At 34.8% G+C, this 14,410-nt stretch overlaps 1 protein-coding gene across 1 annotated transcript in view; it reads left to right on the forward strand.

The window, feature by feature from the left end:
• Nucleotides 1-14,410, forward strand: part of LRP1B (LDL receptor related protein 1B) — a 2,209,913-nt gene that overhangs the window by 2,018,147 nt on the left and 177,356 nt on the right. Inside the window, exons 69-72 of the mRNA XM_025261770.3 lie at nt 2,041-2,170; nt 3,820-3,926; nt 4,267-4,399; nt 12,036-12,158. Coding sequence (XP_025117555.3) covers nt 2,041-2,170; nt 3,820-3,926; nt 4,267-4,399; nt 12,036-12,158 — 493 coding nt within the window. The remainder of the gene's footprint in view (nt 1-2,040; nt 2,171-3,819; nt 3,927-4,266; nt 4,400-12,035; nt 12,159-14,410) is intronic.

Below are 14,410 nucleotides of genomic sequence, written 5' to 3' on the forward strand. Positions count from 1 at the left end.
AGGACACTCAGGTTCAATCCCTGGGTTGGAAGACCACCTGGAGAAGGAAATGGCAACCCACTCCAGAATTCTGCCTGGAGAATCCCATGGACAGGGGAGCCTAACAGGCTACAATCAGGGAAGCCTGACAGGCTACAGTCCATGCAGTCACAAAGAGTCTGACATCACAGTGAGTAACACTTGGCCAGTTTTACCAACATTACTATTTAAGAAACTCTAGTAAATGGTAAATCTTCAATACTTGGGAAAAGAAAGGGGGAAGGAAAGAAAAAAATCAGTTATATAGCAGGCAGTCTAATTAAACTGTCATCAGCAAAGAGAAAACTATAGGAATTCAGAAAATAAGCTCTTATTTCTTACATGGGATGAAACTGAGAAAAAGCAGGGAGTAACAGTTCATATGCTTCATTCATTGGAAGTTTCACAAGCTGTAAGAGTGCTGCACCTTTTGTGAAAAGAACAGACAAGTAAATCTTGGCAACAAAAGAAATTGCTAAACAACAGAAAAATATCATCTCAGCAAGACATTTCACTGGAGCATCCCATTTCAACCAGAGTGGTCAGACCCAAGGAAAGTGAATTTCTAATTTCCCTTTCATTGATCTCATATAAAGAACTGAAAGGCCCCCAGAGGCATCACTGCTATCTTGTTTGATTTCCAAATAAAATCTGGATGCTAGCTAGCCAAAAATGACAATTCTGGCAGTTCATTTCACAGTTCTCTAAGAACAAGTATCAGAAGAATGGAAAAGGAATATGAATAGCAAAGTATGAAAGAACAAGGACAGAGGGAGAAAAGTGGGGATAGGGGAAAAAAATAACACAAGGGGAAGTTTTGTTGATGCAAGACAGAATTACCCTAGGATTTTTTCTTGTTTCACATTAATCTTTCCACCCCATTCCCAAGGAACTGGCTATACTGATTAGAAATATCTTTTAGCCTTTTTATTTCCCCACAATCATCATTGTTACTTCAGTTCAGTCCCTCAGTTATGTCCAACTCTTTGTGAGCCCATGGGCTACAGCATGCCTGGCTTCCCTGTCAATCAGCAGCTCCCAGAGCTTGCTCAAACTCATGTCCATTGAGTTGGTGATGCCATCCAGCCATCTCATCCTCTGTCGTCCCTTTCTCCTCTTGCCTTCAATCTTTCCCAGCATCAGGGTCTTTTCCAATGAGTCAGTTCTTCACATCAAAGTATTGGAGCTTTGGCATCAGTGCTTCCAATGAATAGTCAACATTGATTTCCTTTAGGATTGACTGGTTGGATCTCCCTGTAATCCAAGGGACTCTCAAGAGTCTTCTCCAGCATCACAGTTCTAAAGCATCAATTCTTCGGCACTTAGCTTTCTTTATGGTCCAACTCTCACATCCATGCATGACTACTGGAAAAACCATAGCTTTGACTAGATGGTCTTTTGTTGGCAAAGTAATGTCTCTCCTTTTTAATATGCTGTCTAGGTTGGTCATAGATTTTCTTCCAAGGAGCAAGTGTCTTTTAATTTCATGGCTGCAGTCACCATCTGCAATGATTTTGGACCCCAAGAAAATAAAGTGTCATTCTTTCCATCGTTTCCCCATCTATTTTCATGAAGTGGTGGGACTGGATGCCATGATCTTCTTTTTTTGAATGTTGAGTTTTAAACCAGCTTTTTCAACCTTCTCTTTCATCTTCATCAAGAGGCTCTCTAGTTCCTCTTCGCTTTCTGCTGTAAGGGTGGTTTCATCTGCATATCTGAGGTTATTGACATTTCTCATTGTCATTTATAACTATTAAAATTGCATTACCCCATAACTGCCTTTTTGGAGTATGATCCACTCAGAGCAACTTTATTATGTGATGAAGCCGTGGGATTTATGTTCTTTTTATATTTCTCTGTTTTATTATGACTAATAGAGACAAATGAAACTGGAAAATGATTATAATGTTTTATAGTGATGAGCTTAAGTGTGACCATCTGAGATTCTTGTATGTGTTTTTTGGGGTTGAAGACATTTATCTGAAATTTTAATTTTAATTATGTTTGTGTTGTTTTTGTCAGAGAAATTGTGAAACAAGTTGTTCCAAAGATCAATTCCAGTGTTCCAATGGTCAGTGTATATCAGCAAAATGGAAATGTGATGGCCATGAAGACTGTAAATATGGAGAAGATGAGAAAAACTGTGAGCCAGGTAAAATGCTTGAGACAATATTTCATTTAAGTAATGTTTTAACTCAGAATTTAAATTTCAGCAAAGATATGTATAAAACAGTGGCAAATAATGCACATTTTGCTGTTTTTAAGAAATAATCTGAAATATCTGTAGATAAATTAATTGGTGTGCCTTTTGTATGTTTTGAAAGTGTTTTGTTAGGCAAGATTGATATTATTTCCAGATACAAGCATTACTCCCCTAAATTTGATTTTCTGATCTCTGTATTTTTCTATATCATTTGGAGTTGTTTTTCCAAGATAGTGGAATGAAAAAGGTTGAAACTATAAGTGTGATAAAAGTCAGGTTTCAATTCCAGAAATTAAGATTATTAAATAGAATATAGAAGGTGTATTATTTCTTTTACATCTTGGTCCAAAATAAAAATTAAGATTCAAAATAAGAGTATAGGGGGAAAAATACCCAGTTCATACATTGCTATTCCTTAAACATCACTTTAAATATAAATATACATATATATAAAATTAGCTTTTATACTTGGGAATTTTAATAGCATTATTCTACAGGAAAAAATACTGGGGAAGATCACTTTGTAATATATTATACACACACACACACACACATATATATATATGGTTATAAGTAGTTTCATAGTGTAATAATTATTTTGAGGGACTAAGTCAGAACTGCAGATTCCTCACACACACTTTACTAATAGCCCAGGACTATGCCCATGGTCCACATTGCTAACTGTTCACATCTTTGTTCTTACTGAATTCAGACATAGTCCCAGACTCATTAATACAGATTCCCTAGGCAACCACTGCCAATTAAAAGGAATTAAAACCTAAGGGAAAAGCTTTTTAGCATCCCAGGACACAGCAATTTAAACCACAAAGCCATTACGTAAGTATATTTGGCTACCTAGTGATCTAATACAAGGCCAAGAACCCCAGAATTTGAATGCAGGCTTAACAAATGAAGCCCCTCAACATGGAAAGGTATCATCATTCCTGTGTTAATTAATTACATCAGGTATTGGCTATAACTTATTTATCTACAATTTAAAATATTTCCATGTCATAAAAGAATTGCTTCAAATTTTACAGACTTTGCCAATTATACATACATTCATATTTAAAACCCCAAGTTAAAAAAAAAGACTTCTTAAAACTTATATAAATATGATATTTTTTTCAAAATAGCCAAATAGATATCATGGGGTCTATGAGACCATGCCAAGATTTTCACTTTTAGCTTTATACAATGCATATATTAATAATATCCTCAAAGTTTACTAAATCCTATTACAATTTTGAAAATAATTTGAGGCTTTTGTATTTTAAATAGATTCAAAATTATAAGAGAATATATTTAACTCTTCAACAAAGTAATAGAAGATATAGAGAGGTTCCCCCCACCCCCCTGGCCCTTTTTTCTTTAGTGAGTTGAATACTTATGAACAGACCATTACATCATGAGGTATATTTAATACAGTACAAAAATATTGTAAAGCTCATTTTAAGTCAGTGTTTAATATCAGATGTTGAATATAATTCAGTATAAGCTATTTTCATTACTATCTGTAATTTTCATATGCTTATTTATGCTTTTATCTATCAACATTCATTCTGTTCACTAAATCTGAATCTCAACTTTATACTCAGCTTCTCCTACTTGCTCGTCAAGTGAATATATATGTGCCAGTGGGGGATGCATTTCAGCATCTTTGAAATGTAATGGAGAATATGACTGTGCTGATGGTTCAGATGAGGTAAAATCTATCTTTTGATTAAAATCTCTGAATTATGTGAATTAGATTTGAGAAAGCAAATGTAATAAGCAATAGAGAGACAGAATCTTGATTCTTAGCACTGTCTAAAATGTCAAGACAAGAACATTGAATACAGTAATTTCAGCAAATGCCTGAATCTTCATGCTGCCCATTGACCAAACTGTATTGTCCTTTGCAAAGGCGATATTCATTAATTAAAAATAAAACGAAGCCCACACAGCATAATAAATCTCCAATATTGTCAATTGCATGTTTACTTTGCTTGTGACTATATCATTATCAGTAGTTAAAACTGCAGCCCCCATTTGTATTTGAACAGATGGACTGTGTGACTGAGTGTAAGGAAGATCAGTTTCGATGCAGAAATAAAGCCCACTGTATTCCAATTAGATGGCTTTGTGATGGAATTCATGACTGTGTGGATGGCAGTGACGAAGAGAACTGTGACAGAGGTAAGGTACTATTGCATATGTGTGTCTACAAATAAGAGAATGGCAGTTAAGATGCTGTGCAGACTATTTACATCATGTGCTAAAGGCAGCAGATAAGATAATTAAAATGATTCTCCTTTTCTAATTTCATTACATAATGGCGGTGATGGTTTAGTCTCTAAGTCGTGTCTGACTCTTGCGACCCTATGCACTGTAGCCCGCCAAGCTCCTCAGGCCATGGGATTTCCCAGGCAAGAATACTGGCATGGGTAACCATTTCCTTCTCCTGGGGATCTTCCTGACCCAAGGATCAAACCTCCGCCTCCTGCATTGCAAGCAAATTCTTTATTGACTGACCCACCAGGAAACCCTCTCAACACATAATACAGTGTTCTAAATAAGCAAAATCTGGATCATTTTCAGACAAGAATATAAATCCATTTTCATATAACAAACACAACTAAAATACAAGTGTTTTTTGAGTATCTATTATGAGTATGACATTGGACTAGATGCTGGATCAGGGATGGAAATGTGAGAAGAGGTCAGGGAACGTAGCCCCTATAGCCATTCCTACCGAAGTATTTTCTGGGCACGTTTTTCTCCCACATTGCTTGCCTTGTTTCTAAAAGAATAGAAACAACATATGGTATATCATATCACACATGCTAATATGCTAGATCATAGATAGGTTGTACGTTGGGCCCCAGATTTGTTTCTTGCCATATGGTTGAGAAAACGACCTACATTATTTGAAGTCTGGAAGAAACTTTTATTTTATAGCATCATTCTTTTCTAGTTATGTGAAAATATTTCCTGACATATAACTTTTTAGTTGCAAATCACCACATTAAATTATTGCTATTTTTCTGTTAATAAGAGGAAAGCAAAGAAATTGTAGGGTGAATCTAAAATGGCCATGAATTATAGCATTCTTATTAATTTCATAATGTTAGATATATTGATTAACACAATTTATTTTTACTTATAAGATCCTCTAAACTTTACATTTTAGAATATTTGAAACATCATCAACAGAGATGATGTTAGTATTGATATATGTTGTAAAGCATTTGAACAGGCACTCTGTTTATAAAGTTTAAATGGATCTAAAATATTTACTCCTGTAAATATCTAATCAGTCAAGGAAAAATATCTTCTACCTCCTTTAATATTAGATCAAACCTTTATGATTTACTACATTTCTATTCCAAATCTGATAAAGTATTATTATATCAGCAGAAGAAACACTAGTTCTTATTTGGAATCTGAAGTGCATTATAGAAAATCATAAAAGATTAAACTTCCATAATAGCTGTTTCTACTTTTGCTTACGTTCTCACACTTGCTGTCTGTAATTGATTACTCTGAAGAAAGCAAACTTTGTGAACATTCTGGGACCAAAAAGTCATAGTCAAGGACTTTAAGTCCAAGATTAAATTTCTTATCATTTAGTATTTTCTCATGAATAAATTCCATCCCCTCAGCTTCAGTCACTCACCAGTCTTGTTCTTTTCCTCATTTTTCCTATGTAGGCTTATTGGTGACCCAGTTGGTCACCAAAATATCCTACTCACTGCTGCCATGTTCATCGTATGTAAGTGTAACTCTGGTTATGTCAATCTTCACTCAAAGCTCTTCTTGGTTAGATACAAATATCATAACCTGGCAGCCAGGATTAGAAGAGAATGATCCCATTTCACCTTCTGTATCATTTGACTGAATTTCCCTGTTGGAATATGTTTCTGTACAAACAAAATGTGGAAATACATTCCAGGCAGTGGGATCATTATGTTCATAGTCACAGAGGTGAGGGAAACTTGATCCATTTAGGAGCCACAAGTAATTGAAAAGTCATGCTATGGAACTTAGTTTTAATATTACACATATTGAGGCATTTTCCAAGGCTTTTTAGGAGTTTTCTAATATTAAAAAAGGAAAGGGTAATAAGATTTGAACTATGTAATAGCACAGAGAATTGACTGAGATGATGGGGAGCAAGAAATCTTGTTTCTTATTTTATCTCCATGGATGTTTATAAATTCATGTTTTAATACTATCAAGCCCAGCCCCAGTTCTCCAAGAACTGTAGAAATACCTAGAGAGTGAATCTGTACCTGGGAGGGTACGGAGTGGGGGACAATTCTGTTAGAATTTAGTTACTTTTTAAATATTGGATTTCATACAAATGTGTTTAAACAAAGAATTCTAGGTTAAAAAATCAAATATTAAAGTAAAACATTAAACATAGCTTTTGAAATCTGGGATAACTTTCAATTTTAAAATGGCTCAATTAAATGTTTAAACTTACTGACTAAAAAACAGAGCTGAGGACTTTGAATTAAACCATTTAGAAATATGTCAAATTTTCTCTCCCCTCTCTATGGCTGCATGTAACATTTCCTGCATTCCTTGCTCCCAGGTAATTAAATTTCAGTGAAATATCTTGGTGGTTTGATCCTATATGGATATGACCAAGTTCAAATTTCTAGCATTTGATTGCTTCCAGGAATTGGTTTAAGTATTGGATAAAAGCACTTCAAGACATTGAAGAAATAAAATGCCAGAATATACATATCTTCTGTTACATGTTACTTCCATTCATCTTAAATATAGACACATGAGCTAGCAGGGGCTAAGAGTTGAGAGGCTGAAGGTAAGAGAGCTACAGGATAAACATGGAGCATTTACCTTGTGAATCAATTTTACTGGTTTACTTTAAAAGGAAAGAAACCCCCAATACTATGGAATTAAAAGCAGCATTCACATTTTTAAAGGTAGAACATGTTGCCCCAAGGAAATTTGGTGTTTATATTGGCCTGAGCTTTCAAACTTTACACTTTATACCAATTTTGATGGAAAAGATAAGTCTTTTTAGCAATTATTAGCTTCTAATTATAGAAGCTATCAAATTTCATCATACATTTAAGCTTATCTCAACCTTAATTAAGATGAGAACTCTTGATTCTTATTTTCTGTGATGATATATTTGTCCAGATTTCTATGAAATTGCCAAGAGCTCAATTAAATTTAGGTATAGGTTATTGCTAATTACAATGCTTGTTTCTATTTTTCTAATAACCTCCCATTGAGCTGATCAAGAACATGACTAGGAAACTGGAATTTTAATCCAATTAATCTCTTTAAATTATGCCTATTTTAAATTGTTTATGTGTGCTTCCTGCCATCTCACAATAGGCTTTTTAAGTTATGATATCTTGGAACCCCTTGATGCATTTTTTTAAAATGCAAATTGTTCCTAGTACAATGGGAAGCCTTTAGTAAATTATCATAAAACCTTTGCCTTTGTGTTATAATTATGATTTCATATGTATTTCTCTTCTTCTTAATAAAAATAGTGCAATGTCCGACACTCTTATGGGGACAATTATAATGTTATCTAATTCAATACCTTTGGGAACTCATATTTTTCCTTTTAACAAAACTGGTGTGCTACCAATCTTTTTTTTTTTTTAATAATCAAAGGATGTTCACAAATTCTGTTTGAATTTCATCCATTTTAGAATGGAAAATGTGATGAGATTTAGTCATTAGAATCTTTATTCCAAAGGAATACAACTCTATTTCATATCCTGTGTATTTTGATATTGAATTAAGCCAACACTTACCTCATACCACTATTCATGTGTTTAATACTAAAGACTGTTCTTGCTATCTTTTTTTGTCTGTTTTCAGACACTTATTAAATGACAATATGTTTTCTTGTGTTGATTTTGATGATTGAGATTATTTTAAGGTTTAGGGCATTTTAAAGCTGAACATTTGGAGTAAAATGGCAACCCACTCCAGCATTCTTGTCAAGAAAATACCATGGACAGAGGAACCTGGAAGGCTACAGTCCATAGGGTCTCAAAAAGTCAGACATGTCTGACTTTTCTGAGCATGTATAGTTGAACATTGCAAGTGTTTGAAAGAAAGGGGCATCGTAATGCCAGATATTGAACTGTCAGAAGACTCATGGTGAAATTCATCATGCTGGACTCACTAAGGACTTGAATCTATCTGTATCTTAGAGTTTGTTAGTGCTCAAGGATGTCACTGTGAGCTGTACCAGTTCTGTCAAGTATTTTGTAGGAAAACTTAGAACAGTTATGATTGAGAGCATTATAAATTCTTGGTCTCAGCTTGAACTATCACTCAAGATTCTAAGCATTCTACCTATATGTTTTTAATCATCTCTCTCTACCATTAATCCTACCAGGTTTTTAAAAAGTTGATTTTCTTTCTCACATTCTACTTCACAGCAGCAGTAAAAATCATGAGCTTATTTTAACATCTGGACACAAAATTAATTAAGCTACCTATTTTTATGCCTAGCCTGTCTTCTTTTCTCTTAAAATATATTTGTCTCATCTCCAGTCTAAGGATAGTCCTTTTACTTGTTTTAGATCACAAATCCTTCACACTTTCTTGATTCTCAGAGAACTTATATGAATTACCTTTTCTCTCTGCTATATCCTCAACCTTACTTTATTTGCTGAATTCTTCTCAGAAGCATTTATATACCTGTTCAGATATCTGTTTTACTTCATACAAGCAATCAGCTGTCTGACTTACCCAACTTCCTCTTTTCTTCCTTCCCTTTAACGCCAAACTTCAGAGCTATTACTTCTTTATATATGATAACCAACTACAAACATTTCTTTAAACCCACCAACCTTCACTAAATCTACTGTCTTAGCATTATTTATATGTGCTAACTATTACCTTCTTGTTTGAACAGTTTTCAGATATTTCTCCAACCACTATGGCTACTTCTCAGTCTTTTTTGTAGGTTTTGCTTTATTCATTTAATCTTTCAATGCAAATTTCCTCTGTGTTATCTTCTAAATTTCAAGTAACATCTATATTCTGATCATTCTCAACTATGCATTTACAGGTCAGAAACCTTTCCTGTATTTTGGACACATTTATCCACTAGCCTATTAAATATCACCAAATCCTTGTCTTACCAATAACTTAAATGGATTATGTCATTATTTCCACTAATACTGATCCAAATGCTATGCTCTTTTATTTATTGAACAATGCCAGCACTCGCCAAATGGTCTGAATAAACAAAAAATTGAGTCCTGTGTTTGACTACTCATCTCCCTTTACCCCTCATCAAGTTTGACATCAGGTCCTGAGGATTCTACCTCCTGAAGAGTTCTCAAATATATCAACAACTACTCTAAATCAAGTTACCATCAGTTCTTTTCTGATTGACTGCAAGCCTTCTTCAAACTGGTCTTTTTTCTTGTCTTAGCTTTACTCTCCCTGTTTTCATGTTTAAACTTTCCACACTGTAGCTAAGGTTGTCATTCTAAAACCCAAATCTGATTTTGTCCCCATTTCCTAAAGTACATCTTTGCTACTGAAAGTGAATTACTAGAGATTTGTGTGCAAGTCCAAGCTCAAAAGAATAAGAGCTTATTGACCCTAACCAGCTTAGGGTTATTATTCTCTCTAAAGTACATCCACAAGATGAACAATACTTCTTTCTTGGACTTTTCTAGGCTTGCAAGGATGAGCAGTATCACTCTGCAGCTCTATGTTTTAATAAACAAACATATCCATTTTTAACATGTCAACATCTTCAACCATCAAATCTTGCCAATATGGAAGCACTATTTCTTATGTTATATATGAAATTTAAGTTGGTAGTATAAGTCTCTGAAGGCAATCATTTATCTTCATTTTACATTCTCATCAAATTTCTTTGTGTTGTTTCCCCAGGTACTCTTTGAAAATATGATCTTATAAATCTTAATCATACCTCTTTTGTAACATATGAAGATGTTAAGCTCCATAGAAATTAATACACTTTTCCAAAGCAAAACAAAGCAAGTTCTTAACTCCCTAACCATTGCTGTTTCTGCTATATATTGCTATGTATCTAGACATATATAACGAAAGTTTATTTGTACTCTGTGTTCTTTACTTGTGGTAGATGTATTCAATTTAAAGTTCAAATGCCCTTGTATTCCTCCTGCTTTCTATTTAATTTAAAAAAAAGCAAGAATGCACATATTTTAAAAATGCTCACAAAGGAGTTCCCTGGAGGCCCAGTAGTTAAGACTCTGAGTTTTCAAAGCAGGGGGTGTGGGTTCAATCTCTGGTCTGGTCAAGGAATTAAGATCCCATATGTCATGTGGTACAGCCAAAAAATTAAAAATTAAATTGAAAGTAAAGATATATTCTTTAAAAATAAATTAAAAATGCTCGTAAGAGTATTCTATAGTACAGTGTTTATAAGAATAACTAGTTCCCTGGTGGCTCAGATGTTAAATAATCCGCCTGCAATGCAGGAGACCTGGGTTCAGTCCTTGGGTTGGGAAGATCCCCTAGAGGAGGTCATGGCAACCCACTCCAGTATTCTTGCCTGGAGAATCCCCGTGAACAGAAGAGCATGGTGGGCTACAGTTCCTGGGTTGCAAAGAGTCACACACGACTGAGTGACTAAGCACACACCACAGTATTCCATCACACCACCAACTTCTGCATGCATGGATGCATTATAAGTTGCTTCGGTCATGCCTGACTCTTTGTGACCCTATGGACTGTGGCCCGCCAGGCTCGTCTGTCTCTGGGATTCTCAGGCAAGAATATTGAAGTGGGTCCCCCTGCCCTCCTCCAGAAGAGCTTCCCAACCCAGGGATCAAACCCACCAACTTCTAATTGTCATGAAATTAGTAGTTTCTCTATGACTATAAAAATGTTTTACTGGTTTTTCTGGTTTAAATGATGCAGTTTGTCAGTTTTCAGATACAAATGAATTATTAAATCACTTTTAAAGTAACTTTTCTTCCCAGAAGAGCATAATTTTTGGTAATGAAAATTAGTGCTATTTAAAACCTAAGTTTCTTTACACTCAATAATGTAGAAATGATGTGAAATGGAAGGAAATTTATATTTAAGAAAACTTTATTCTAGTGATTTATCTGGTGGTCCAGTGACTAAGACCCAATGCTACCATTGCAGGGGGCCCAGGTTCGATCCCTGGTCAAGGAACTAGATTCCACACGCTGCAACTAAGATACAGCACAGCCAAATAAAAAACAAGAAATATATTTTTAAAAAGAAAACTTCATTCTATACTCTTATTCTCAATATTCTGTAAAGACAATATGATACATGTGAGGGTAATATAAGATTGCTTTGAAAAGTTGACAGTGAATACTGCTTTGTTTTTTTTAATTTTATTTTATTTTTAAACTTTACATAATTGTATTAGTTTTGCCAAATATCAAAATGAATCCACCACAGGCATACATGTGTTCCCCACCCTGAACCCTCCTCCCTCCTCCCTCCCCATACCATCCCTCTGGGTCGTCCCAGTGCACCAGCCCCAAGCATCCTGTATCGTGCATCGAACCTGGACTGGCAACTCGTTTCATACATGATATTTTACATGTTTCAATGCCATTCTCCCAAATCTTCCCACCCTCTCCCTCTCCCACAGAGTCCATAAGACTGTTCTGTACATCAGTGTCTCTTTTGCTGTCTCGTTTTAAAAAATCTTGGATGTATAATATTTTATAGGAAAAAAAATCAGGAAGTGAGAAACATTTACTGTGCTAAGAATTAGAGGAATATGTGTTTTGCTGACTGGAATTAATTATGCTATATATCTGTCTTTTGTTTTAAAATGAAGGAGGAAATATATGTAGAGCAGATGAGTTCCTTTGCAACAATTCACTTTGCAAACTGCATTTCTGGGTGTGTGATGGAGAAGACGACTGTGGAGACAACTCTGATGAAGCCCCTGACATGTGTGGTATGGCATTTCCCATGGCTCTAGATTGTACTCTCCTCCCCTGACGTAGTGCACCAGCATGATTCAATGATATGGTGCAAATTCTGCCATCCCGGGGTTAGGTAGATAACGTGTAACCACAGATACAGCTTTTGCTCAAATAATAACCCTCCTCAGAGTTTACGACTTTGAGAGCCCTCTTAAATCTGAACTTGCACATGTCAACACTACTCAAAAGACGGATTATGGACTGTCTAGGAGGATTTAGAGTAGTTCACCTTTTGAATTGAGCAAGGTTCATATAAAGAATTAAGCTTTATACTCAATTGATGTTTTAGGTTAAAACAATTTTTTTGACAAATAAATATGGAAAAAATGTGCATAATAAAATCACATACTTTCACAAATCACCCACTACTGAGACTGGTTATTCAGAGAAGGGAGATAAATATGCATAGAGATATACAGATATTATCTATTTATCTGTATCTATCTATGGCAACCTAATCCAATATTCTTGCCTGGAGAACCCCATGAAAAGAAGAGCCTGGCAGACTTAAATCCATAGGGTTACAAAGAGTCAGACACAACTGAAGAGATAGCACACGCGCATGCACACACACACACACACACACACACATCTATCTTTCTATCTATCTATATCTATCTATCTATCTACCTATCTGGGGGCTTCCCAGGTGGCTTAGATGGTAAAGAATCTGCCTGCATTATGGGAGACCAGGGTTCGATCCCTGGGTCAGGAAGATCCCTTGAAGAAGCAAATGGATACCCATTCCAATATTCTTCTCTGGGGAATTCCATGGATGCAGGAGCCTGGAAGCTACAGTTCTTAGGGTCACAAAGAGTCAGATGTGACTGAGCAACTAACTCTTTCACATCTATCTATTTACCTATCAATCATCTATCTGTCTTGTTACAAGAGTTAGGCAGATAACTACATTTAGGAGTTATTTAACATTTAAATCTGAAAAATCTTAAAATTTATTTCTAATTCAAATTCAAGTTACTTTTGACTGACATTTGTCACAAGCATAATTATGCAACCAACAACTCTAAATGCATAGCTTTAGATCACCAAATTAAACAATTTTATGTATTTGGTAAATATTGTCATTCTTAATGTCATTCTTTGTTTCTAGTCAACATAAAAAGGAAATTTAACTTTTAGTTTAAAGAAAAATGCTACTGCTTTGGATATAAATATAAATATCCACATAAGGTGAATTAAAGAAAACATAGCATAAATATGTGTACTTATATGTACATATATGTACTTATATTCCGTGTTCTATTTGGTAAATCAAGCTAAACTAATTTTTTATAGATGTTGATATTGACTCAGTTGAATAAAAAGCTCAAAAACAAAGAGGTGGCTTTATTTTAAACATGTTTTAAAACTTGAAAAAGATAGTGTTTGGAGAATTGTTCTCTACAGGTACTCCTGATAAGTAATGTAACTAAATTTCACTTTCAGTTCTTCCACATAATATTACAGAGTGAATTCTAGAGAATCACCAGAGATAGTATTATTTCTGAATCATAATACTTGAAAATATTTCAAGTGTTTTACTTGAATTTTTTTTCAAATTTAAAAAGATTTCAGAGTTTACCAATACAAGCCAGAAAGTATTATTTTTAATAAAATATATTTTTTCCCTCTATTCTGTATTCCATTTCAGCACAAAAACTAGTGAGTGGAATAGGATTTGTTTGGAAACTAATTAACCATGTGGGGCTCCAGATCACACCCTGCAGATCCATTTCCAGGGCCAGGAAGTGATTCTAAAGGACATGCTGCACAGCTGTTGGAAAACTTGTAAAATACATCCAGCTTAATACTGTGAATGTTTTTGCATTCTCCTCAATCATAAGTATCAACATTGAGTCAAGTTTTTATGTGATGGGGACTGTACTAAGTAATTGGGATAAAAACAGAATATGGTTTCTTTGACAAGGAGATCAATTTCTGGTTCTAAAATAATAATTTCCAGGTATTATATTTCAAGCAATAGTAGAATTAAATAAAGATAAGACATAGAGGGATAAAATGAACTCTGCCTGAAAGAGAAGGAAAAGAAGTAGACTAAAATACACCATAGGTATAGAGAACAGTGTGGGGAAAAGTATCATTCATTCATTCATTTAATAGCTGTTAAACTAGAGATAGGCTTATTCCCTGGTGGCTCAGAGGTTAAAGCGTCTGCCTGCAATTCAGGAGACATGGGTTCTATCCCTGGGCTGGGAAGATCCCC

Source organism: Bubalus bubalis, chromosome 2 (genome assembly GCF_019923935.1).
Source record: "Bubalus bubalis isolate 160015118507 breed Murrah chromosome 2, NDDB_SH_1, whole genome shotgun sequence".
Lineage (NCBI taxonomy): Eukaryota > Metazoa > Chordata > Mammalia > Artiodactyla > Bovidae > Bubalus > Bubalus bubalis.